The sequence below is a fragment of the Apostichopus japonicus genome, chromosome 17 (genome assembly GCF_037975245.1).
Source record: "Apostichopus japonicus isolate 1M-3 chromosome 17, ASM3797524v1, whole genome shotgun sequence".
NCBI lineage: Eukaryota > Metazoa > Echinodermata > Holothuroidea > Aspidochirotida > Stichopodidae > Apostichopus > Apostichopus japonicus.
In genome coordinates, this window is record NC_092577.1 from 29,318,557 (window position 1) to 29,346,244 (window position 27,688).

Genomic DNA, 27,688 nt, shown 5'->3' on the forward strand with positions numbered 1-27,688 from the left:
AGATGTAAATATTTTTCGGGCAAGTCGTTACAGCCCCCCCCCCAATCAAATTAGGCTCCTACGCCTATGGAGTAAAGCCATTTTGGTTGCGCAATTAGGGCGGTGACGATGTTGGTACTATACACCATTACAATTCATACATGTTGCATATTTTATGATTTTTTCATTGAAATCTTAACTTGAAAACAGACTTTAGAAACAGAAAGATGAGGTGGGCCACATACTACGTACATACGTATATATCGCGTAATTAGCCACAGTTTGTTGAAAATGTTCACGCAAAAAGAGCACGAGCAATTTTTCTTTGCCCGAACTGAACCCCAGCCCAATTGAGTGTGTGATCGCGAAATTACACTGTGCACAACTGGAGATCTTGAAGCACGCCATCTTTCAGTGTACATGTATGTAATTCTGTGTAAATTTCTGTGTGTTACGATCTGTGTTTAGAACGTGCAAACACAACGTTACAGGAAAAGTCCATCGATCTTCGCCGATCGCTTGCATTGCCCACCCTCTAATGAGATGCAGATATAATATTCTTTTGAGAATTTTCTTTCCTTATTCTATTTCAGAAGCCTTATGTCCTTACATAGAAGTATCAATGATCAACCAAGGGACAATGTAGTCTTTGATTATCACCTTAGAGTTAAATCTATGGTTAAATTTCTAATACACGAACCAGTATGTCCTCTACAAAGAACAGCTGAAGTGGTCTCAACGAATCTATCCCCTACTTTGATTGGTTGATATTCGCATCGACAGAATATATTCTAAATGTTAGCCAATCCAGAAGTGGGTTAAATGAATTGAATGTCCACAATATGAAATCGGTCAGTTAGTTCATCATTGCAAAGGTATGTGTTGAGACAGTGCGTAGTAGAAAAAGCCACCTTAGCTAACAAAACACCACAAAACAGCCTACTGGACATTGGAACCAGACAACGAAAGCAAAATTGAGTGGTTCGAGCGTGTTCGTTCTGAATATTTTTACAAGAGGTTGCACGACATTTTCTCAATGACAGTAAGGAAAACATGAAGCCGAACAGTTGTCTTGAGTATTTTTTGGCAATTAATCTTATTAGGTTAGGCTAAAGCCTAACGTTACTCTTACAGTAACAGTACACTAACAGTTTGCGATAATAAGTCACGGCAGGCTTGGGTAATATACATTTCGGCTAGACCTTAACGTTAGGACGTGCTAAAAAAGTTGTTGTGCAATCGAAAAGGATAGACTAGACATATGAAACGCCAGACTGAGCTTATAATGGTTATAATAGGCCTAGTAGTAAAGGCTTCAATTGACGCACCTTCAAATATTACTAGCGCCTAGCAATGCTTTTTGCATCAAAGCAGAGTTGCATATTTCATGAGTTAGAATCCATTTCAGGTAGGTGCTGATCAAATTGTGGGTTGTTGTAAGCATTTAACATCCTCCAGTTACAGTTATTCAAGCAAAAGGTACTTTCTGCTAACAAAAGATTGCGCTTTCCACACACCAAATTTGTCAGCGGAAAACAACGTTTTAGTCAGCAGAAAATACCGGGTTTATTTGAGGAGCAGAATGGCTTACCAAACTGATTGAGGAGGATGGAGAATGATAAATTTGGCTGGAGCAGGATAGAGACTAGATTCTCAGCCTGATAGATTAGGTTCGGAAGAGGAATGATGATTTAGTACAACTGGGGTGATAATTTAAAAGTTAAACAGCGACACCTTATTTGGCTATAGTTATCAATATGGCGTGAGAAGGTGAAATCCAGCTGCTGTATGGAATAATTTGGTCTTGCAAAGTTTCATCCTTATAACGGGGACCGCATTTTAATACTTTACTTATTCCATGATTACGCCTCCTTTTGCCTGTTACGCAGACCGCATTTACCTTTTACTTCTTAACGTAATCACTAATTACACACACCCATGCCTCCAGTAAAGTATAAGCAGCTTAAATTCCCTGACATTCACTCAGTCTTACGATCCTTCTCAACTTTCTGTGAATACTTTCCCATGTTAATTTCATTTTCCTGGATTTGGTATCCTAAACTTGCAGCGTACATGTAAGTGAAAAAGAAGTTGTTTTCTGCACAAGAAATTTTTCAGTGCAAAATAATCGGCCAAAAGTACCGTGTTTGGTGAATAACTGAAACTTGTATCAATGGATGTATACTAACACAACACTAACAGTTACCTTATCGCCAAATGTGTCAATTTTGGGGTATGAAAAAACTAGACATGGCAGACATTTTTTGGTCAAATTCTGCTCAATTGTACATTGAGTAGGCACAGAACAGTAAATACTTAATGATCATTACATTTCTGAGGAGCTTTACATATGAAAAATGCATACGTTGAGTGATTAGGCCTAGTAGTGGAAATAACATTACTTGACATTTCAACAAATTCTGGTGAAAGGTAAACTAGCACAAAGTTTGATTAGCCTAGGCTAGATTAAGATTTTTCGGGATACAGATTTCAAAAGCAGCTGACTGGTGGTCAAACTCTTCAGTTGGCACAAAATTTCAATGTAAAGTGTATACGAAGACACTGTTCAACTCTTAACTTGCCTATGAAATTATGTAGGCTAAGGCTAACCTGTGCCTATGACCCATCAAATCTAATCTTTGGTAAATTATTCTCCAAAAGATGAAAGGAAATGGTTAATGAATGGAATAAAAAAAGTTGTCTTCGTAGCCTGTGTTAAAAAAAACCGATAGGCCTAAGTTATACTGGTGCTACCATTAGTAGGCCCAAATGCAATAATGGGCTGAATACTATGGGACCTACCATTCTACCTATATAAAGGATAGCCTATGTCTACTAGAATTTTTTCCCAGAAAGAAATGACACTTAATCCTTAAGTGCATTCTTGATCCCTTTTCTATAAATTCAAGATAAGTAATACTCCCAGCTTAAGCTATTAAACAAAATACATAATCTGTTATGACAGGAGTGTAAAACGTGTTAAATATCAGCTAATCGTGGCAATCATTTTGCCACTTAATATTCACTCATTCCTGGGTTTTTTTTGGGGGGGGGGGGGAATTAATGAAAGAAGCAATCGCGTACCCTTAGGCATAATTGTAGATCGTCGAATCACTTGTAACCATTACATTAATACCAGGCAAGCCTAAATTCCTGTTATAGTGACCCACCAAGCAGAATGTTATATATCAAAAATTTTTTGTTACACAGATGCCAAGGTATCAGCGACGTTCTAGGAGTCAATCTTACCATCACAGGCATCGCAGGAGGCGCTCCATTTCAAGCGCTTACAATCGAGATGCTAGATATCAAGAGTCAAAGAGATACAGATCAAGGAGGTAAGTTTATGGAGTGGGACCTCCAGATGGGGCCTGAGTTTTGTATTCTTAGGTTGGGCTAGGCCAATGAGAGTAAGAGACTATTCAAACCACCCACACCTCTATACACACACTAGGGTGGGGTGGGGTGGAAATTCCCAGAAAATAGAGGGGAACAAACTTCTGACAATTAACCAACTCAGTAGTTACAAGAGCACTATTCAGTGCTGAGTGATTCTGACCTTTTTGGCAGACACTTCAGTTGAAATGAAATTTCTGTGTCTCATAAATAAAGACTAGATATACGATACAGTCTGTACGATCATGTTCGTTTCTTTCAGCCGTCACAGAGAGAGGGATCGGGACCGTTCAAACTCTCGTAGAGGTTACAGAGAGAGCAGGTACTACGATGATTACAGGGGAGATGCCTACGATAGAAACCAATCTAGGGGTTACCCCAGAAGCAAGAGGAGGCGTCACCACAGCAAAAGAAGTCGAGAACACTCATACAGCACAACTTCATCGGTGGGTTGAGTTTTGTAACTTATATGTAGGGTTGCTTGAGTACTGTTACCCCCCAAGGCATTGACAAGGTCACCAAGAAGTTATCCCCCCCCCCTCTCCCATGGTCAGGTTGGGCAACAGATGCTACTCCCATGAGAATCTTTATAGCATGAAAAGTGCACAGAAAACTGGTATGCAAAATGTGAGCAATGGATATTTGGTTGGCAGATGAGAAAAAAGAAGGGTGCAATGACATAAATTGACATTTGGAATAGACAGGGTATCCAAGACAGTTTATTGTAACTTTTGGTATCGGGCGGTGATCCCAGGAACGTAAAATGGGGTGTATGATATACCTTAGGAAAGGACTGGTGTGGCAAAGAACTTGTTGTTGGCTGTGATAGAGTAAAAAGGGCATCCAAAATCCTCCCCCCCCCCCCCCCACCCTCCCACACTTCAGTACCTAACATTTTCCCCTTTTTCCAGATTAATGATGGTAAGTTGTTCTTTTTGGTATTCAACAAGAGTGGCTCCTTATTTGATTTGATTAGAAAGTTGCATGACATACCCGCATGATTCTTTGAATTTTTATCACATTGGGACTACATAATGAGTATTGTTAAAAGTTAGTGACTATGCTTGAACAAACTGCCCTCCCAAGTGAGGTTTACTCTCTCTCTCTGTAGAAGTTACTTTTTACGTTTCCATTTTATTTTTTATTTTTTAAGGATTGAATCTGTCATGTTCATCATGTGCTTAGGTAGCAATGTCTTTGAACAAGTTGAATGAATTGCACTCAAATGAGCAGTCCGCTATGAGGACTTGTCATCTTCCTCTGAAAAGAAGATTTTGAAAAGCAATCATTACTAAATTTTCTTTGCTGGTGTGGGGATTGTCTGTTCATTTGCTAAGCTAGGAAGAGTAAACAAGAGTTCCATCTGGTTTGATCATTAGATCCACAATTTGAGAAAACCAAACCAAAGTATCAGTGGTGTACAGTGGCATAATTGATTGGTTATTTGTATGCCATTTTTGCATCCTTTATCTATTATCCATGTAAACCTTGTGGCTGATTGTGAATCGTCGTATTCTGTTGACAAACACACAACAATCCATGATCGGCGTCGCTCTTTCGATCTGAAACCGAACTGCTTATGAACACTCTATGCCAACTCGACACCACCTCCCATCCATCCATCTATCCAACGTCCCCCTGTGCACCATCCGTTTTGGTACGTGTGTGCTGATTGGACTTTCTTCGGTGATGTCAGAAGACGCTCAAGACGGACGGGCGAAGACAGAGTGTGGTCGACGATGAGGAGGGCCATCTTGTGTACCGGCCGGGGGATACATTGCAAGCAAGATGTACAGCACCTCTAACCGTAATTCTGTATCTATCTAAGCCCTCCCAATCATAAACCACAAAGAGTAACAGCTCTGTATAATCAGCTTTAATGCAACAGTCATATAAGAGAGCTTTTAAAGCTTTATGGAGCTTTAAAAAAAGAAAAAAGGTTCTAGCACCAAATATTTTTTTTGCTTTTCTCTCTTTCCTTAGTTTTTGCACAAGAGATCATACACACTTGAAAAAAAGTAGACACATGAACACGCTTTAATAAAAAAACATGACCAAGTTGTTTAAATTAGAAAAGGAAAAAAAGTATCCAAAATGCGTGGCTTTCATTCCTGTGTGATTTCTCACTTGGGGCTTTGGTTGAAATGCCATTTCATAGTCCCATTTTGTGGACTTGGTTAATGATACCAAAAAAAAAAAAATGTTGTTAAATTTATTTGAACGGCCTCAAACGTTTGAGAAAATTCTTTCATTTTTACAATTTCCTTCTTTGATTAGAACTATCGATGTACCTTGGGGAAACAGTCTCTCACAAAAAATGTCTGTGATGGAGTAAAATGATATGTGCCAACTTGGTGGTAGAGGGGGTGGGGGGAGCTTAGGGGTGAGGGTATGGGGAGATAATAGAGGAGGAAGTACAGGGGTTAGTAGTGCAATATTTTTCTGATTTGAAACCTGTGGTGTGCATTTGTTTGTGAACAACATAGTGTGTGTGTGTTTGGTGATTCTGGGTACGAGTAAAAATAACAAAATCAAAGAAACTGCTGATTTCCTTGACCACTTTTCCCCCCATGGTTTTCTTGGAGTCACCTGAGCTGAGATGAAACGCTTGAAAAAATCACAGCTTATGTGGCATTTTGACCCGGTTATGCTTGCCAAACCTGCTTTGAGGTGTCAGTTCATTGGTCGATAAGACGCTCTATAACTTCTGTCAATTCCTCGTCGAGGCCATTTTTCTCTCTCTCTCGCTCTTTTACTGACAAGTCTTATCAAAATATACTTGTCCAATTTCTTGCTTAAAGTGATATTTAGCTTGACGAGGTTTCGATTAAGAGCGCATGTCGCATAATGAACGCAGCAGACTGGTTTGGCATCATAACCATGCCGTGTGACATTGCTAACTTTTGTCTCGTTTCCATTCGTCTGCAGACGAGATCCTCTCGACTCTCGGCGAAGGGACTTTTGGCAAGGTCGTGCAGTGCAAGGATTACGGTTCAGGGTGAGTGCAGGGGAGGGTTAAATAATGTCAGGCAGTGAAATTATTTTAAGAGAAGTAAACACAACCATGCAAACTCAACTAGGTTATTATAGATGGCTCTGATGAATAATTCCCCTCCCCCACCTCCCCTCCCCCCCTCAGCCAATTATATTAAACAAATGTCTGTTTTTGGAGATGGAGGTGTTCAACAGGTACTAGACTTGGGGTTTGGGGCCAGTCTCAAAATGAAGTCATCAATGCTTGAACATCCTCCGATTTTCTCTCTTGGTTGTCTTGTTTCTCACAGAGGGGTGGGTGGGTGTTGTTTGCAAATGTTGATTCTACACTAGATAAGGTTTCTAACTATTACCTAGCTGGTGTGCTTTTCACCAATCTGCACATTTCTACTACAGTGTACACATCCTGCAGTGCAAAACTGGTCATGTTTTGTCTTGCTACATTTTCTCGGACAAACCAAATTAACTGTTCGGCCTGGTTGTCCAAGAGATGACCAAAGAAAATCCATCAAAAATGTCCCCTGCAATAACTACATATTGAACCTTAAGACCATTATCAGTTAAGTCTTACTAATTTGATTAATTATGCAACCACACCTACAGTCGCTTTCGGTATGATTGACAAAATATGAAAGTGATGGCAAGTATAACCCCAATGTGTGGCACATTAAAGGTGACATTTCTGTTTGACAGTACTTAGTGAGTTTTTGCCAGTATACCATATTCCAGAAAGACTTGTAGCATGGGGGCAGAACATGGGGCTTATTAATGTGAACCTGATGCCGAGTGGAATATTATGGAGTAGTGACGTGAATTTGGTTTAAATTATATGACAGTGCAGCATATTTTATTATTAAGAGTTCATCTCTTACATTACATTTATATTTGAAATTGCCACGAGTTGGAAAAACCCAGAACAGTGAAAAATCTTCCAGCCTCCACCGGGATTTGAACCCGGGCCTGTGCGAACACCCTTATCAACTAGGCCGTGGACACTGATTATCTCAATATATTAGTCGCGATAGTCATAATCGATTAATTTTCAGTAGTCGCGATTGGAAGTTTGATTAATCTCAAAACCTAAGTTGTGATTTTTGCTAGCTAACCTATCAAAAACCACACTAAAGTAGTTTTTCAGCAAATATTGCAAAAGTATACAGGATCTCACAATGCCTCACTAGCACTGTGCTGTGCTAAACATTGCCAAGCACCTGCTTAGATTCACTGTTTGTTAGTTCTACAGTGCAACGTTCAGTCCTAGCAATGTTTGATCATTGCTTTTAATGGTGCTAGCAGTTGTAGTAGCCTTGTAGATTCATTCGAAAGTATTTGATTTCCTATGAACGATTTGAAGAAAACGTGATTGATTGAAAGTTGTTCACAGTTTTTGTTAGTAGATGTTTTAACATGATTTACACACCACACGTTAGGACATGAAAGAACAAATAAAGACAGTGCACCATGGAGAAAGTTTTGTTTTGACTGTGTTTCTGCAATGTAAAAATGACAGTGATGACTTCATAACTGTAACCGAGTAATGACAGTAATCGCAAGAAGAGCTATGCAATTATTTTACTACTTAAGAAAGATTCGATTATCAGCACTAATATATATAAATAGATACACACCCACACATGTGCTATTCTGTTTCTCACTAACAGTGGACCTGACAAAGTTGCATTGAAGATCATCAAAAATATTGAAAAGTATCGGGAAGCTTCGAAGCTTGAAATTAATGTTCTGGAGCAACTCAAGAGGAACGATCCTGAAGGGAAATTGTAAGTCGAAGCTCTGACTTTAATACCTTTTGACAGATCAAATTTAAACAGTAAATAGAGTCACAACTTGGCCTCACATCACTGCTACAGATACATTTGAATGATTTCTAGAAGAGGAACTTCATTCAAGCCAATCATTTTGCCATGGTGCTCATAGTTGCATCTGTGACGTCGTCATCACACATGACTGGCTAAAAATCTCAGAAATGGCCTATTTCAGGAACTGAATGAAATGTTATACCAAGATGCTATGATTGATTTTCCTCTTGTAGATGTCAAATATGAATTAACCCTCGGAAACCATCCTCTTAATCATGAAATTATCACGTTGCTGCCCTAGATCCATTTATGGTTAAAGGTTCATTCTTTAACAGAGTTTATCAGGTTATTTCCTTGTAATGGACTTTTAATTATTTCAACTAGAAATCCTGGTCTTAAAGATACTTAGCCTAATCAGTATTATCACATTCATACTCATCTATACTTACCATGAAAATTCAACGTTCCTTGTAATGGAATTTATTATTTCAACTGCAAACCTTGGAACTAAAAGATACTCAACCTATCAAGTATTTTAACATTCATTCTCATCTGCATAATTCCGATGGAAATTCAATTGTCAAAGTTGACAAGCCGGTGTGCTGCTGAAGTTAATAAATCCATTTACTGTATGTTACGTTTCTATTCTTTAGCCTCTGTGTCAAGATGTTGGACTGGTTCGACTACCATGGACATATGTGCTTAGCCTTTGAAAAGCTTGGAGCAAGTGTCTTTGATTTCCTGGTAGGTACTCCTGGGAAAATATTAAATGCAGTGGGTCAGACTTTATGCTTATAGCATATATATATGTATAAATACACATATATATATATGTATGGATGTTCCTTCCTTAACTCGTAGAAAAGGGAGGAGGGGTGGGGTGGATTGTCTGAGTACGTGTAACAGCAATGAGGGCTTTTGGTTCTTTTGGAAGGCACTATGATAAATAGTTCATTGTAGAGTGGGTGGAGGAACTGAGGTGAGAGCAATCTTTGCTTTTGGAGGGCAGTATGGTTGTTAATGGAGGGTGAGGGGGGGGGGGGGGAGGGTTGGGGAGACTGGTGGCCTTAGAGGGAATACTGTAAGTGGTTATTAATGGAGGGTGTAAGGGGGCAGTATGGTAACAGTTACCTATGATGCGGCTATGTTTAATCCCTGTCAATTCAATGTAACTCTGTGTTTCTTCCTACATTGCAGAAAGACAACAACTACATCCCTTACTCACTTCATCACATCAGGCATATAGCGTACCAGCTCTGTTATTCTGTCAAATGTAAGTTCCAGTATATGGTTTCTTTTGTCAATTTGTTTATTTGGGAATCTTCTGTTCTTTCAAGAGACTTTGTTTTCATAAAATTCAGCACATGAACCCTTACGTGAGAAGGCATATTGTTTTATTTCTTTGTAGAAATTGTGACATTCTTCTCGTAACATTAACATTCCTTTGTAAATAAATTTGCAGTTGCTTTTAGGTTTGCAATGATAAAAGGGGGGAAAATGGCTGTTTTTTGGTGATGAGGAATGCAAAGCTCTGTGGTTTCAATTGCTACTTTCACTTGTGCTGGAAAAATTAGTAAAAAAAAGGTAGCTTTTTCAATTGCTTCACAATTCTGACAGTTCCCCCCACCCTCCCCTTCTGAACGAAAGTTAGGATCCAAATGCTAATGTCTAATGTAATTAAGGTAAGCTACTTATCTCTTTGTTTTTACAGTTATGCATGACTTGAGTCTCACTCACACGGACCTGAAACCAGAGAATATCCTCTTCTTGAATTCAGATTACTCCGTCTCGTACAATCCTTCAAAGGTGAGTCTCGCAGCTTACAATAGTTTCCCACACCATCTAATTCATGAGGGTTTCATGAAGATGTTTGACATTTCTGAAGGTGAGAAAACATTGACTGTCGAGGAAGTGTCACATTCACTAAATACAGAGGCATGGCAGGCAGTGAAGTTTTGCCCACTCCTTGAAATGTGATGACATGTTTTCTACATGGAAACATTGAAAGGTTGCCTTCACCATATTTAGATGGGTATCACCATGTAGAGTAGTGCACACAATTAACAGGGGTGGAAAAAAAAATTGATTTCATTTACCATTTCCACAAAGCTGTTTTTTTGTGTCTTGTAATATAAACTGAATGACAGACAGGGAATATTGACTTAAACCTTCTCCAGCCTCAATTGTCCATATTGTGAGGGTATTCTCATAGCATAGTGAGTTGTACACTGCTAGTTGTAAGCCCCACTCCACTTAATGTCTGCTTGCAGCTGTTGAAGTTATTATTATCTGAAGGCAACTTATTCTTGACAGATGAACCCTTAAGTGAAACCCAGGCGATGGATAGCAGCGGGATTTTGTGATGTCATCACGATAAATCCTCAAGAAATTTAGTCACATCTGATAACCCCGTCGTCCACTCTTTGAAATGTGATGACCTGTTTTCTACATGGAAACATTGAAAGATTGCCTTCACTATATTGAGATAAGGTATCAAGATGTAGGCTAGTGCACACAATTAACAGGAAACAAAAACAACAACAAAGTCAGCACTAGCCAACAGAATGTGTGCCATTAAGTTGTATTTTTGTGATTGTAGGGCAGGAATCGATATTCTGCTTTTCTCTGATTCACAGAGGCGGGAGGAGAGGACCATCAAGGACTCTACAATCAGATTGATCGATTTTGGCTCGGCTACATTTGATTTTGAACACCACAGTACCATCGTATCGACGAGACATTACAGGGCTCCAGAGGTCATATTAGGTAAGCTGACTCAATCCAACTGGGACCAAGATTTATGAAATCAAGAACGTTTTGCCAAGAACCACTGCTTGACAATGATTGGGTCGGCCTCGGCATGACCGAGTTGACCTCGACATGGCTTAGTGACCCTTGACATGGCTTAGTGATCCTTGACATAATTGGTAGTGACCTACTTATTTGTATAGTGCCAGTACCAACACAAAGTAGGTAAATTCAAAACTGAAGCCCAAGTGATCTTAACCTAACACAAACTTGCTGCCTGAGTTATCCCATAATCTAGATAAGTGATCCCTGTGGTCACAGCTATTTGACTAATATCCCGTACCCAAAGGAACCTTCTAGAAGCACATATCTACCTTAGGGGGTTGGTAAGTATCCCTTCTTTCAAAGTTTCAAGTTGGCTATTTCTGGTGCGATATGGCCGATGTAAAAAAATTGCTTGAAGCTATTATTCTAACGGTTGATTATTGTAAACACTTCTACAATAAAAATTCTGCTTTACCAGCCCTGTAGGTTTGAATTTCCATCGCATCTTTCCTCAAGTCCCTGTATTGATCCTCCCCCCCCCCCCCCCCCCGGACAGTCATGTGTATCACATTATTTATTTCTCACAAGTTTATTTTTCATATTTCTTTAAGTATTAATACACTCTTCTTTGTTTATCCTCAGAGTTAGGATGGGCTCAGCCATGTGATGTGTGGAGTATTGGCAGCATTGTATTTGAGCTGTATACAGGGTTCACCCTCTTCCAGGTACTTAATTTAACATGATGAGTTTTTGTGATATCACAGAATTATACAACCGTTTTTAAACTATTCTGTGAAAATTTCTCCATCTGTGGTCTATGCAGGGAATGTAGAGAAATCACAAGATAATCAATTGAGGCGATGTTTGATAGTTTTGTGGCATACTCAAAAAGCATTCAAGAATTGTTTTTTCCCCAATACAACTAATAGTAGAACCCATTGCACCTATGAGAAAATGCACTAAAACTAACTTTCCCACACAATGCTAGAGAAGCAAGCATTTCTAACAATTGGCAGAGCTGTAGTGATCACTCTTGCATACAAACCATCTTCTGTGAAGTAGAGAATAGGATTTAAACATTTTTTTTTCCTTTCATAAATCACTTTAAAGTATTATGGATTTAAAGGGCAATTTAACAGTTGATGTATGAAATAGCATACACTCATTTCAGTATTTCTTCCCAAAAAGTCCACCTTTTCCTGTGTACCTTTCTTTTCCCCCCAGACTCACGATAACAGGGAACATCTTGCCATGATGGATACAATTTTAGGACCATTCCCAAGCTGGATGGTCAAAAAGACAAAGTAAGTAGTTTGATGATTAGATTGATCCATGGGCCAAGTAGAATGATGAAAGAGGTGTGAGGGCTCCTGACTTCTATTATTGTAAAACATTGAACTTCAACACAGGCTGTAAGGTGTGTTGGGATGTCATTCTCAACCTTGTGATGGTAGATTTGGGGAGTTTTGCTTTCAGTTGATTCAACCTTGAGACAGATACTTGCCAGTTTGATCTCTGCTGGAATTCAGGACTTCTAAAATTTAACCTCTCAAAGAAAAAAGATTGGGTAAATTTGGTGACAACATGCCAGTTCTGATAAACCATCTTGGATCATTACCTAATTATTAGTAATGCGATGAAAAGTTTGTTAAATACTCAAAATTTCTGAAAAGTAGGATTTAAAAAAAAAGAAAAATAATTCCCTCCCCTGACAATGCTTTTCTTACCTTTGTGTTAGGAAAAACAAGTATTTTTATCACGGTAACGTCGAGTGGGATCGCAACAGCTCGTCAGGACGGTACGTGAGGGACAACTGTCGCCCTCTAAGCGACTACAAGACATCTGAATCCGAGGAGCACAGAAAGTTGTTTCATCTGATAGGGCTTATGTTGAACTATGACCCGCACGAGCGCATCACTCTCAAGCAGGCACTGGACCATTCGTTCTTTGACGCCCTGACAAAACAGCAGCGGTGTCACGATACGAGACCCTCTCACAGCATCAGCAGGTGATACTGGTCAACGTTACGATGACGACGGGCGCACCGTCGGTTGGACGAAAATGGAAGGCTTGCCGCAGGATGACTGGATGTCAGTCTTTGTCGTGTGCCAAGTTGTCTGCGGTCCGGCACCTTTGGTCGGTTTTGCTAAATAAACCATGGCAACGGTTTGAGAACGAAGTAACGTCGTGGTCGGACGGCCAATCGGTTAAACACCATCCACTGTTAGAAACACGAGCGGGGATGGTGCTGTTTATTCGCGAACGTATCCTGGAGGTTATGACCGAAGTGTGGATAGAGGAAGGAATAAGGATCAGTTTTATATGTCAAGTGGGCCATTCTACTTATGAAAAGTACTGATTTATCCTTGTGTATAAATGCAAATGAGAAAGAAAAGAAAAAAAAAATTGTTTGATGTGGAGCTATGACAGAAATACTGCAGTTTACATATCGGTAATTAAGATATTTAAAATTGTGGGTTAGGATTAGGAATAGATTGTCACACTCCAGACAAGAGTACAGTGCAAACTCTGGTCTTTGTTATCTGAGGTTGTTAATGTAGTTTGACACATTCTTATGTCAAGCATCTTATGGTATGTATCAACCTAGGGCCAGTTTTTTAAGAGAGAGAGAGCTATTTTTATTAAATTGTGTTATTAAAAATTGAGATTAAATAAGTCATTTTGTTACAGTAAAATTTACTGCAGAGGGGGATGTCTCAAAACCAACTGAAGATGATCTTCAACTTACCAATCTTGTTTGGACCATGACACATTAAAAATAAAACATTGCTGTCAAATCATCCTTTGAAAGAAATCTGTAGGTTACCTGACCAGCTGATGCTTGGTCAAGGACACTGGTGTTAGATAGCTGATACTTGGTCAAGGCCAGCACACTGGGTTAGATAGCTGAGATTTTGTGTTCTTTGTAGTTGTTGCATATTCATATATCAAGGGTGGCATGGTCATATGTTTACTCCCTCTTGCATGCTATATACACACACACACACACAACTGCATTTTAGACATTTATGTGAAGATGATGTTAAGAACATATTATGTTAGGTTGTATGTTGTTTTTGGTAGTACCAGTATGTACTTTTACTTTTAACAGTGCCAGTTTGAATCTACTCTTGTGCAAATTATGTAGTTCCATCAAATCTTCCTCTGGGAATGTAAGAACTGCAATAACCCAGATAAGAAACCAAAATTCTGTTTAGTGTAGTGTCTCAGTTGACTACATTTCCAGTTGGATTGAATTCATGTGTTACGATCTGTTTGATCGGTCTGTTACGATCTGTTTGAATTGTCTGTGATGATCAGTCTTTAAGGGTTGTTGCTGCTGCACATTAATGTCAACTCACGCTTTTCTCACATTTTGTATATGCTGCTGCATGATAAACGATTCAGGACTTAATGAATGTCTCAACTTTCATCAATGTAAAGGAATTACTTAGTAGTTCACCATAGCAGTACAGCACTGTTCCTTGTCATGTTTTTTTTTTTTCTATGGGCATTTCATATATGAAAACATGATGATGTTGATGACTTCAGCTAGGTCATGGATCATTTTGTCTCCATGGTAACTGTTGCTATGTAATTTATTGTTGTACATGTAAATATAAGTGAACCTATTATTAATATTAATAACAGTATCTGCCATCTTTTGTCATTATTTCAAATCCCTATGTCATTTCCAAGGCATTTATACACGATGAATGGTAACCATAGCGGTATTGGAGAGATTGGAAGTGTGCATCACAAAGGTTGTGACCTGTTCTTATCACCTTAAAGGGTGTGAAGACTCGCGCAAAAAGAAACGTCTAATGCCGGTAATCTGACCTAGTTTTGAATGGGGTGTAAGAGAAGTGTTAGACACCACCATCGATCCCAGAAAATACACACACACAACTTGCTACCGTCGGTAATTAGACACTAGTGTACAGTCAGTACATACAGCTGTGGTCAATACCCACAGCACAGTATACAAACGATACAGCGATGGACATCTCAGGTCCAGCTAAAGATAACAAGGTATCACGTTTCATGCTGGCTGCATTTTGTACTGTCTGCATTTAGTAGCGACACGAACAAAACGTCACTTGCAAGCAACGGAAATTAACTTTTTCAGATGGCCGCACGCGGTTTGGGGCGAGTCTTCAATGCCTTTAATATCACAGTTAGGCTTAATTGTAAGGGTATACTCGATGGAAACCACATTTCCACAAACAAAGGAATGCATTTCTTTGGCATTTATCCGTCGCAAACGAGAGCATTTTCTATGGATTTTTGCTTATGGAAGTTTGGGCTTTGTCAAAACGTGACGCTTGGTCATGAGTGTGTGGGGCCTGTGAGCAACTTTATTTTCTGCAAACTTGAAAAGATTTTACATAGAGGTGTAGTACCACACTGGACATTGTTTTTTCCAGAGCCTTTAAACAAGAATGCACCCCCCCCCCCAATTATAACTCTAAACCACTAAGTCTAGAAAGTCAATGGAAAAAACAAGGAAACTTATGGTTGTGTTTGTCTGGGAATGAGTTTGGTTACATAATCTACGGTATACACACTCCAATACACAGATCAGATCAGGTAAAGTTTAATAAACGAAATGAATATAATTTTGAAAACCAGATGTTGCAGCAACAAGGACACACATTTGCATTTCTGTTACACTTTGTGTTTTATGTATATAATGTAAACATACCTCCAAAATTGTGCTGATTAATAGCTGATACAAATTCTGCTGGATACAAAGAAAACCTCAATGCTACAAGGGCTTGGAGCCCACCAGTGGCCCTATAGTGTGTCCCTGGACCCCACGCTGGGATGGTTCCTCCCAACCTCCCCCCCCCCCCAAATGTTGCACTCCTCTGTGTGTGCCTGCTGCCTCACGTCCAAATGTGTTTGTAGCCACCACTGATTAAATGAGCCAAGGCACAGTAAGGATCAATTTACCTAGGTATCTACTAGTCCCATGATAACACAGACCCACTTAACTAAGAGGTACTAGTTCTAGGCACACACAGACCTGACTAAAAGTCAAGTGTAGTAAAGTATCGTATAAGTCAAGTCTAGTTAAAAGCATATTCAGACCACAGTACATAGGAGTTATACAATAGTAATAGGAACAGACTTCGGGTTGTTGTACAAACCCCCACCCCGCTATCTCAGATTAATCCACATAGACAGCTACAATAATTCTAGCTAACACAGTGAATGACACAATCTTGCTGAAATCTGTGAGTAATATCCCTATTAACTTTTATTTTAGATGCCAATGAGTTATTTACACAAAATGAAAGAAATCAAACTACAAAAATATAAAATTTCTGCGCATGAAAGATACCTCTGGTAAAAGTCATAAACATTGATTTATTGAAGAGCTAAGCATTTCTGAGAATTACTACATAAGGAAGTGGTTCATATACCTGTGAGTAAATTTACACACATACATAAATACACGCACACAGACAGACATAAGGAAGTGGTTCACATTCAAGAAATTACATCTAATCCTGATTCGAACAATTGGAATAACTAGAATATTTTGGCACAGTAACATAACCAAGGTTCTTTCTTTCAAAGGAATAAGACACACCAGGCAGTTAGCAAATATTGCAATCAAAGCAAAAACTTTACCTAAAGTTCAATAAAGTTAACCTTGGAATTGAACAGACAATACTACCTTTATTGTATATTTCTTGCAATCCCAACTACAACAACAATATCAAAAAAATACCACTTCTAATCAATAGTATAAAGTTGGGGCAGGACTAATCAACCAAAAAAGAAAAAATTGCTCTGGCATTTATAGCTTCCTAGGGAAACAGCCGTGTCACAATTTTAACAGTACAGTAACTAACTGCAAGTTTCCACAGAGCAACATAGCATCTCTACTCAACAGGATTAAGCATAATTACAACATTCTTTTTTTACAGAAACATTAATTCACTAATGAATGTTGCCAGTATAAAGTACGGCTCCATTTACCTAGTGCAAAATGGATGAAAGGAAGCAAAGCGGGGCAGAGAGGAGTTAAAATTAATTAAATTAATTAAAATTCATAACAAAACATATCAAACTTCTTTCAATCTTGGAGCAAACGATTGGATAATTTATATCTTTGATGAGTTGTTCCGAATGACCTTCATCAAACTGTCTGTCTGTTCGTCTGTCTTGAAAGGTTATTGCTAACTATATAAGCTCTGTGACTTCACAAAAGCAGTTAAGAAGCACACCAGGCAGGTTATCTGCTATAAAATGCAATGCATCGCCCACTCGATGCCGACCATCGGCTCTCTGAATGAAGAATCGCTGCGCACAGACATCAGCATATTTCATCTGAGTAGTAAGTATCCCAGCCACCAAGATAACACTCTATGCAATTTCGAACCAGGCTCTACTCTAACACAGCCTCTGCTTACTGGGTGGACCTCCCTGTAGGGGGCCAGCGCCCCCTCTAGAGGCGGACCGATGTTCATATGTCGATAATCACGTAAATGTCGTGAGATGGGTCCTTGTCGTGGACCTGCATGTTGGAGTAAGTGATTGCCTTGACCTCCGTGCCCTGTGAAAGTTATGTTAAACAGAATAGGTTAGTGTGCTCTGGCTTTATCGAAGGGGAGTTGGTGACTCACAGAGCAAGAATAAAGAGATCTAAGTCTGACATGATGCTGTAGTATTACATTATGACGTCACAAGAGAGAGATGGTATATTTAATTACGGCAGTTTCTGAATGAGTCGTCACGAGACGACTAGTGGTTGTTAAATGGAATGGGAAACAAGTGAGACCAAAGGGAGGGTGGTAGGAGGGGGATAAATACAAGGGTCGTCAAACTTGCCGATTAACTCCAGCCCTCTAACCTTAGTAGGTCAGTCCTAGCAATCTGAATATAAATCTATAAAATTATAGTTATAGCTGAATCGTATCGCATGATGAGGGATAAAAAACAAACCTGTGGATGCTTCATCAGATCAAATGTCTCTCCATACCTGAATGGGGAGAAGAAAACACTCGGTGACGCAAATAAACTAAGGGACAAATTTCTCCAAAATGAGATTGTTACACTCCTCCCCCCTTCCCCCCCCCCCCCCACTCTCAACTCTTTACAGGCAAATAGAACAAACACAACTCACAAGACTTGCTGCATTCAGTCAGGATGTACAAGTATGAGTTATTTCTAGGAAGTGACTTGAAGCCGAACATTACACAAAGAGTTGAGTCGCTGATCATACCATTTCAATGAGGACAGTTTTAATACTTCATAGTAATAATTGAGCATAGGGTGGAGAGATTTAATGTCAACAAATGAAAGTTAAAGAAAAGATGTAAAACTTTTAGTTGCTTTGTTGCAATCTAAATGGCTGAATCACTCCCCTTACCCTCTGCACTTTATCTTGAAATTTTCCATGTCAAACTCCTCAATGACAACTTCCTGTGAGAGGAGAGAAAAATCAACCGGAATGAGAACTGTTGAGGTTATACCACGATAACATGCAATGCAACTATATATACTGTAGACTAGACATGCAAGTACCATCTCTGATAAATATATGCAAGTACCTGACGCACAAAAGTGGAACATGTACCCTTATACCGAGTGGCATGCATAAATGCAACTACACACAATGTGGGATATAAGCCTGCACCCATACACGTGAAGCATGCGTGAGAGCATGAATGCACCTCACACAAATAGGGGTATAAGCCTGCACCCATACACAAAGTGGATTATGCATCCATACTCAAACAGATACACACGATCCATTACATGCACGCATGTAATGCAAGTTATCACAAAGAAATTGTGCACACTTATTATCCTTGTGCTTGGTCACATTAATTTGCATTTATTTAACTCACTAATGAAGCATTTATATCACTATTGTAAAACTCCATTCTGCGCCAAATCCAGCCACTGTTTGAACAAGTCTGTTGTTTTACACACTGCCACCTAATACACCAAGAGAGTATATCACATGCAGACATTCACCAGAAACTTGCAATTAAATATGGTCACGAACATGCATATTTTTAACATTGAAGATAAAGGGGGTTATAAATTTTAAACCTTTTACAACATGTTTTAACACTTTCTTATTTAATCCTCTTTAATAGTCAAGCAGTTGACACAAATTTGAAGGCAAATCTTTCATTTTTTCCCCTTTTGGCAGAGTTGTGGCTGCATGTAGCTATAACCCTGACTCATATTTTAAAGGTGAGCTTTGACTTACCCTGGGAATGAAGAAGGGATCCGCAGAGAAGAGAAAGAGCCACTCGTCCAGAAAATGAAAGAGAAGAGAGTTGAAATCTTCGGCTGGGGACCGGAAGAAATAGGAAACTGATCAATGGGTGGCATTTTATGATGAGATATGTACTTAACCACGGTTCACCGGTTCTTTACCGTACTCGGTAAAAACCGACTGCAGTTGGCTTGGCCTGTGTGTTCGACCCACCTTGAATCTTTCCATGCTTCTGTTTGGAATTGGTAGTTGGTTCCACATGGAATCTTTCCAAAGCTTGTTATACAGCCCAACATTTAATTCTGAGGAGCCAAAGCTAACCTGAACCCATCTCCAGACTCAGTTCAAACTTAATATCATGCAGTGTTCACGAGGTAAGTCTCTGGTCCTAATTTGCAGTGAGAAATGGAATTTTCTCCCATTCTTCTTCTTTTTGAAAACAGGGTGTTTTCACACTGTCTCCCCCAACCATGCCTTCATCATTTCTGAACAAATTGTCTTAAAAGGGAAGGTTTTCCATATCCTTGTGTTCATCAACAACAATTAATACCGAAGGATATTAAAATGAATTTTTTTGGGGGAGGGGGAAGGGCTTGCTAACCCTACCCTAGGGGTTCCAAAAAACTACTGAAACTTATTCTCCCTATATTGCAGCAACCTGTAGACCATGGTTTATTAGGAAGGTATCATCAACTCACCATCGACAGTTATGACTTCTTGCGTTTTCTTTTCCACCAGCGAAACATCTGTCATGTAATCGAACATGGCGAGAACGACCTAAAAAAACAGAGAGCAATCACAGAAAGATTTTCGTCAAAGAACGATACATTTTAACAAATCATTATCCACATGAGTACATTTTCTTTACACTAACAACAACAATAATAATCATACAAACCAACCAAAGAAAGAAATTAAACTATTGATTATAGTGTTGCGATGATCCTCGGTAAAGCAGTACTTGCGGCATCTGATTATAGCAACTCAAGAACACAGAACTATGATTAGGGTTAGAAGGTTAGTTCCAATTAAAGGCTGAATAACTCAGTATAGAAGCAGGACTACTGGGGAGGGGGAGGGGCAAGGAGGCACCAACCCCCTCCCCTTAGACCCCTCTTCAAGATTCCCCCCACTTTCATACATCCAATCCCACCCCTGGTGCTAAGTACAGTTGACTCGACATGAGTAAGAGTTGAGAAGCCGTTCATCAAACAACTAACTTTGCGAACTTAGCCTGCATACAGCTTTTTCCAACCTTGAATTAATGGAGACCTGCCGAGCTCAAGTTCTGATTCTTCTTTTCTTAGTTTCTCTCCCTTAATCTACAACATTTAGTGCTCATCTTTATTGACCCTGAATGTCTTGGGTGATATAAAATGGATCTTTCCTACAATTTATTCTGTAGGAATACTCCCAGTCAATTGAGGAAGGGTAAAATTGAGAGAGAAAATATATTTCTGGGGTCGAAGACAAAGACATGTCCAAGCTTGCTGGCCATAAGGTGATCAGGTTCAGTTTATTTCTAGCTTATTTGGATATATTTCTTCTTCAACTCCACAACACACAGCAAGACACACTGGACCAAGAAATAAACATATTCCCTTACTAAGAATGATAACCAAAGCTTAGTATTCAGTTACCGCCAAATACCAGTAGTGTATATCATACCTCCCTTTCATTTAGGCACACAAAACCCTGTGAATTCCTGCTCTTTTCTTTCCTTTTTTTCTTAATTTTATTGTTCTCTTTTTTTCCTTTGTATTTCTCTTCTTTGCACGATTAACTATTTTTGGACCTATTTACAGCTGGCGAAATATTACGGGAATAATAATATATGGGAATTCTAGACTATGCTCACACAATAACCTTGAACAAACATTGTATCACAAAGCACATCAGAAACTACAGTGTAGGTTAATACTATTGACACAATCACCAAACAGCATTTAAATAAAAAAAAAACAAAAAAAAAACACTTTGGAATTGAATGCCAAGATTTGTTTGGCTCAATAATCAAGGACATACAACAGGTGAAAAAGAGCCAGAAAGACTAGTAGTACTGTATATACATGTGTGTATGTGTGTGTGTGTATGTGTGTGTGTGCGTATGTGAATGTGTATGTTTGTATGCATGTATGTATGTATGTATGTATGTTAGATCCTCCTGCAAGCAGGAACTCAGAAGCCATCATTGGCTTATCAAAGCTGCATGATGACCGGAGTCAGTCTCTTAGATTCATATTTAAAGCATGATTATGAATTTTCAACAACTCTGTAACTGGACAATATACATTAATCTTGGAGTGACTCGGACTGGAGACCTTATGATTAGAAGGCACCAGCGTTAACCACTGAGCTAACACTGTGACTATACACTGTATATGTACAATGTTATCAAGAATGCGCATTCCACTTCCCAGCAAGCAAAATGAAACAAATCTCTGAAAATTGCCAAATTACCAAAGGAAATATTCTCTGTAAATTTTGGAAGCCAAGCCTCCAAGAAATAATAGAAGTAAAATGTAGGAAATGTTATGCCCTAACATAATCGGTATTAGTACCTACAGATAGCCAGATTGATCCTACAGAATCAAACACTTTAATCTTTTAAAATATGTTTTAAGCCAGGCAGACAACATTCAGTGCTTATTTTATTGCTGTTGTGAAGAAAAAACATAAATAAATGGATGCATGAATTGATCCCTAGTAAGAACTATTTAACTTCAAGGGCAGACAATCGATACATGAAATGATGAAAAAGATAAATGTTTTGATTAACAACAGCAAACAGCTGCTTTATCAAAATTTGTCTGCAGAGAAATATTTTGATTTGAAATACTATTTATAACATATTTGTTATTTTCAAATCAAACAATTTAGGTATGTCAGTGATAAATAGCAACCTTTATTAATACACCACAAAGTTACTTTGGTTGTAAGGTTAGAAGGTTAATTCTTCTGAAATGCAGTCGTAATTGATATGATATGGAAGGAGAAATCAGCCTACGAAACTTGCAAGTTAGTTAGAAAGCAGGAACAAATTATGTAAAGGGTACGTGATTAATATGAAAATCCCTTTCAGGTGCACTCTTTTTACATAAACATGTACAATCTGCCCACAAGGCCAATGTTTTACCTTCAGTGAGAGAGATTGAATAACAAGATATATGTCTGGTGTAAAAATAATAATAAGTGAGTCGATCCCTACCTAGTGTAGTAATAATAACAGAATCCATACCTAGTGTAGTAATAATAACAGAATCCATACCTAGTGTAGTAATAATAACTGAATCCATACCTAGTGTAGTAATAATAACAGAATCCATACCTAGTGTAGTAATAATACCTGAATCCATACCTCGTGTACTGTAGTTATAACAACTGCATTCATACCTAGTGTAGTAATAAAAACTGAATCCATACCTAGTGTAGTAATAATAACTGCATACATACCTAGTGTAGTAATAATAACAGAATCCATACCTATAGTGTAGTAACAATAACTGAATCCATACCTTGTGTAGTTATAATAAATGCATACATACCTAGTGTACTAATAATAACTGCATACATACCTAGTGTAGTAATAATAACTGCATACATACCTAGTGTAGTAATCATAACTGAATCCATACCTAGTGTAATAATATAATAATAACTGAATCCATACCTAGTGTAGTAATAATAACTGAAGCCATACCTATTGTATGTATGTATGTATGTATATGTGATCTTCCCGCAAGCAGGAACCCGCGAAAGAAGCCATGGAGGCTTGTAGACTCGCAAGCTGACCGAAGCCAATCTCTCGGCACACATCCATTTAACGTCCCTGTCAGGAAGTTGTTATTGAACAACACCCTTGCCAGACGACACACATTGCTGTCGGCGGGGAATCGAACCGGGGATCTCATGACTGGGAGACGCCGGCGTTAACCACTAGGCTATACACTCCGCCTAAGTAAGTATTGTAGTAATAATAACTGCATACATACCTAGTGTAGTAATAATAACTGAATCCACACCTAGTGTAGTAATAATAACTGAATCCACACCTAGTGTTGTAATAATAACTGCATACATACCTAGTGTAGTAATAATAACTGCATACATACCTAGTGTAATAATAACTGCATACATAGTTATAATAACTGAATCCATAACTAGTGTAATAATAACTGCATCCTTACCTGTTCAAATGATTCCTTCAAACTGTCTCCCCCTGTTATGGTCTTGTTAAAGAAAAAAGGAATATCTCTTAAACTACATTAAAATAATAACTTATCTTAAAGCTAAAACATCAAGGAATGAGCACTTAGTGAGTAGAGTAGTCAGTCCCTCCATAAATATGAATCTTATTGTTAAAATTCACCATTTTTGTGTATTATATCAGCCTTAATGTGTCATTTGTTATGTTTCCTAAGTTGCAGTTTCCAATGTTAAGCTCACAGAAACACATCACATCTGATCAGGCAGTCATAATACCTTTAGCAGTATAGCAAAGGGAACATGAATGTCCTCTCACCATAAAGCCAACTAAACCTAAATCCTAGGAAGACCGCTGTTTTGCTTCTGCTGCCCCACACCTTTGGAACAATCTACCTGAATGCATCAAGCTCTCTCAGATTGCATCCATCAAATCTACTCTGAAAACTCATCTGTTTCTGTCAACTCAGCAACTTCTAATTGATTTTTACCTTTTGCAATCTAATTTCTTTGTCTGTAACTTGCTTTGCCCTTTTCTCACTGTTGTTTCACCTTGCCATCAGCGTCTCATTGAAGGATATCAACGCAACTACAAAAGTTCATTATTATTATTGTTAATTGTATTATTATTGTTAATTGGGTCATAACTAGAAGAAGTGTGTCCCATACTATGTATCAGGAGGCTGCTATTAGTAGGAAGGTCATACAGAATGCAGTAGTAATTAATACAATAAGGTGAAAATTAAATATTATCTAGTATATTGTTATGTTGTATGTTTATGTTTCAGGAATGACTACGGGTCTTACAAGACATTAAAAATAAGCCCTGTTCAATAACATTGATGCCGGAGCCTAATAGTAGCTTAGAGTGTTCGAACTGACTGTTACGTTAACAACTCATACTCTCTATAGAACATATAGATCTATATAGAGAACAATTCACAACAATTTTACTTCAAAAAGGATACAGGAGTGCAACCTATGAGAGAAAATAATAAAAAGAAGAGATTACAATGGAAACCAAAATTTAAATAAATATTGAAATATTGATTATTCTCGAGAATGTTCTTAGTACTAACAAGCCAGATTGATTGAAAAATTATGCCCCTTGCCTTGTCATGTGAACTGAGCACTAAGAATAAACAGATCTTAAGTCATACCGATAAGAATTGGTTCACTTACAACATGCTCCATCAAAGTTTGCCTATATTCTCTCCTTCTTTACCTCCATTGTTAACATTATGTGTTGCTCCTGTCTGCAGTGCATAGTTAATTATCACCATTAATTATCTTTCATCTACTGCTTCCTTTCATCTCATTGCCTCTTGTTCTGTCTAACTTAATCAGTAAGTTTTTCATTCTAGTTACAGTATCCATCCATGTTGATTGTATATATGTGCTGTCAATCTGTTTTTGTTTGATTTGATCTTTGAGACAATCCTGAGCTAAGATCCTGTGAAAAATGTCAAAGGTTCCAACTTTTATATATGAAAGTAATATTTCTTAAAATATTTTTGAAAGTATAAACCATCAAATTGACTTACTGTACATCAGCAGTATGATCTAAATCTGTATATGAAAAGAAAGATAAAAACATTTGGAATGAATAAATTTGCATATGTGATTTATATAGTCTTAAACTAACATTCTCAGTTCCTCTAATTAATGTTAAATACAATAGAACTTGTGTGACTAAATTGCATAATGAACAGAGCTGACGGGGAAATTGAACAAATAAAAATTGATAAAGCAAAGAAATGATTGGCTGGAACAGTGAACTCAGAAATGCTAGTCGTGACTCATGAGCTCTGCCAAAAAATATCAATTTAGCCAAAAAGCCCTAAGTTACCAGTTACGATTTAGAACGTCATTCTGAACTGACATCTAACATGGTATTTCACAAATGATAGCGTAAGAACTAAGGCGCAGTCTTGTTCATGTAAACCTATAGTAACATTAATTCACTAAAAGGGATTGGGTCGGAATCAAATAATGCTATGTACTGGACACTATAAATTGACCCGTAATTCATGTGACATCTTTGAATACAACTAATGTTAGACATTGCACTAATGTGATATCACGGTAAACATCACAGTGAATAAGAAGTCATACATGCCAATGTCATGGGCTTCTTGCAGGGGCAAACTAACGTTAGACCTAGCCTATAGGCCTATGCCTTGGTTAGGGCTTAGGCCTAATAATAATATTAGTACTAATAGTAAACAGGCTAGACGAGGCTGGCTTCATCGCGCTTATCTGCAGAATCAGGTGCTAACCTAACGTAGTTCTACATTAGGCCTTAGACCTGTTAAGGCTGGGTTGGTTTTGTTAGCTTACATTCATATTTGCCGATTGGTGGTCTGTCAGCATAAGGCGCTGGTCTGACCAGTTCATCATCATCGTCTTCGTAATCGTCAGCTTGTTCCTGTTCAGTTTTCTGGGTTTCTTCTTTCGCCTGAGCTCCAGTGTCTTCCTGCTGTTTCTCCTCTACCACTTCACTGCTTTCCTTAGCATCGGCCATAATATTGGTTATGTGATTGAGCGATCTTCACCATGGAAATAACGCCGGTAGGCTACGGAACGACAAGATGTTCCCCTGGTCAATACTGTTTCGACTTGCTACTACACAGAACACAGAATTGAAAGTTTCCCTACATGTTGCAACATTACGTCATGTTTACATTTACGGTGGCGCTTACCATAATTATCACCCAGAGCCGTTTTGTGTATCTCGCGCTGTTGCCATCACAGAGCCAGGGGCGTAGCTAGATTGTCTTTTTTTGTGGGAGGTGGGGTCGGTGGGGGGGGGGGGTGCTTTCCAAGGGTATAAGGGTAAGCTTGATTTCTTTTCTAAAATATGTCATTCCCCTTCTTCAGTGACTACCTAAAGGTGTGTGTCCTAGAAATATGGGTCATGAAAAGGAACTTAAAAACAAAGAGATAAAGATTGGTCAACAAATAGCTTTTCCCCTTGCGGATCGCGATTCGGATAGCGGTAAAATAGAAATTGTAAACAAGGTCCAGTGAAAATTCCTCAATACATGTCACACACTGAAATGTTTTCCAAATTTCTGTGTGTATGTAACTGTTTAAGTATCGAAAAAAAGAACCCACTCATGCTAGGCCATAACATTTTTAAAGGCGCCTCTAAAAGTTATAACGTCAGGGGCGTCGGAAGCTATTTGGGATTGGTACGGCAGATCAGAGTGTGGCCATCTATCATAATTAACGGGGGACGTTTGGTAGGTCAAACTACGCTACGCGCCACCATGGTTGGCGCGTAGCATAAAGGAGAAAATTTTGAAAAAATGCCTCCCAGATTGCAGAAATGGCACTTCCCGAGCTTGAAAACAAGACCCCTGCCATGCCAGAGTAGTCACATTTAGCCTACTTGTTTTTTTCATTTTGGTTCTTTATTTTTTGCCATTTTTTTCTTAGTCCTACTTTTTTTGGCCATTTTTTTGCGCCGTGAATATTGGTCCGGCGTTCGCCGGACCTGCCGTACCAGCTCCGACGCCTCTGAACGTTAAATGTGGTGCCGGTTATAAAAACGTCGGCATAACGTTTTTTGAGACATTAATGTTATATTAATGTTTTAACGAAAAAAAATGTTTTGAAATAATAGCCTGAAAACGTTTTCGTGACATATTTATTTCACCACAAATACGGTTATCAAAACAAAAGATGAAACGTTTTAATAACGTTCTAAAAACGTTTTTGTGTTTGCTGGGGCAGTTGGTAAACCACTAAATGGACCGACTATTGCTTATTAATCTAAATATCCAGATGAACACTTCTACCTGAAAGCCCACCGACAACAGTATGAAAACGATCAGTGGCAGTAACGTACGTCAAATGACCCCAAATACTGTTTGAGGCCCCTTGGAGCATCAAATTGGCCTGATCGACACGAAAGAAACTCGGCAAGGTACGCAACTTGGTAATTAAGGTGCATGATGGCGTTCACTATATATACGAACATAATGAAGTCACTTTCTACTTCAAATACCTTCAAGATATGAAACAAAACAAAAAACAGCAAGAATGTTCGACACAAATCGCCGTCTTTAGCCCAGGGCCTCGCTTTACCTTGATCCACCCCTGATCCTTGATCTACCTTGATATACATTTTGTACATTTATACATACTGAACATGCGCACAAGTAATATTTCATTTCATTGGTGCTGGGGGGGGGGGGTGCTGATCCCATATATTTTATTCGGGAGAGGGGGAACAAATTATAGCTCCCCAAAAGTA

At 38.6% G+C, this 27,688-nt stretch overlaps 2 protein-coding genes across 3 annotated transcripts; one reads left to right on the plus strand and one right to left on the minus strand.

The window, feature by feature from the left end:
• The first annotated feature begins 844 nt into the window (after window positions 1–844).
• Window positions 845–16,705, plus strand: LOC139985073 (dual specificity protein kinase CLK2-like). 2 transcript variants are annotated; one of them, XM_071999267.1, is made up of 13 exons: window positions 845–1,021; window positions 3,190–3,317; window positions 3,638–3,821; window positions 5,072–5,165; window positions 6,304–6,373; window positions 8,031–8,147; window positions 8,840–8,930; window positions 9,384–9,459; window positions 9,898–9,992; window positions 10,823–10,952; window positions 11,622–11,704; window positions 12,204–12,283; window positions 12,718–16,705. In XM_071999267.1, exons 1-13 carry the CDS (start codon window positions 1,016–1,018, stop codon window positions 12,989–12,991), a joined length of 1,428 nt encoding a protein of 475 aa, XP_071855368.1. In that variant the 5' UTR covers window positions 845–1,015; the 3' UTR covers window positions 12,992–16,705. The 2 variants fall into 2 exon arrangements, with proteins under 2 accessions (XP_071855368.1, XP_071855369.1); XM_071999268.1 differs by lacking the exons at window positions 845–1,021; window positions 3,190–3,317; window positions 5,072–5,165 and having other exon boundaries at window positions 3,757–3,821.
• Window positions 16,302–26,074, minus strand: LOC139985074 (protein archease-like). The gene is made up of 9 exons (XM_071999269.1): window positions 25,768–26,074; window positions 24,972–24,996; window positions 24,396–24,406; window positions 23,412–23,443; window positions 19,923–20,001; window positions 19,216–19,298; window positions 18,364–18,416; window positions 17,937–17,973; window positions 16,302–17,547 (listed from the first exon to the last, which is right to left on the minus strand). The coding sequence occupies exons 1-9, from the start codon at window positions 25,949–25,951 to the stop codon at window positions 17,458–17,460; spliced, it is 594 nt and encodes a 197-aa protein (XP_071855370.1). The 5' UTR covers window positions 25,952–26,074; the 3' UTR covers window positions 16,302–17,457.
• Window positions 26,075–27,688: the final 1,614 nt, after the last annotated feature.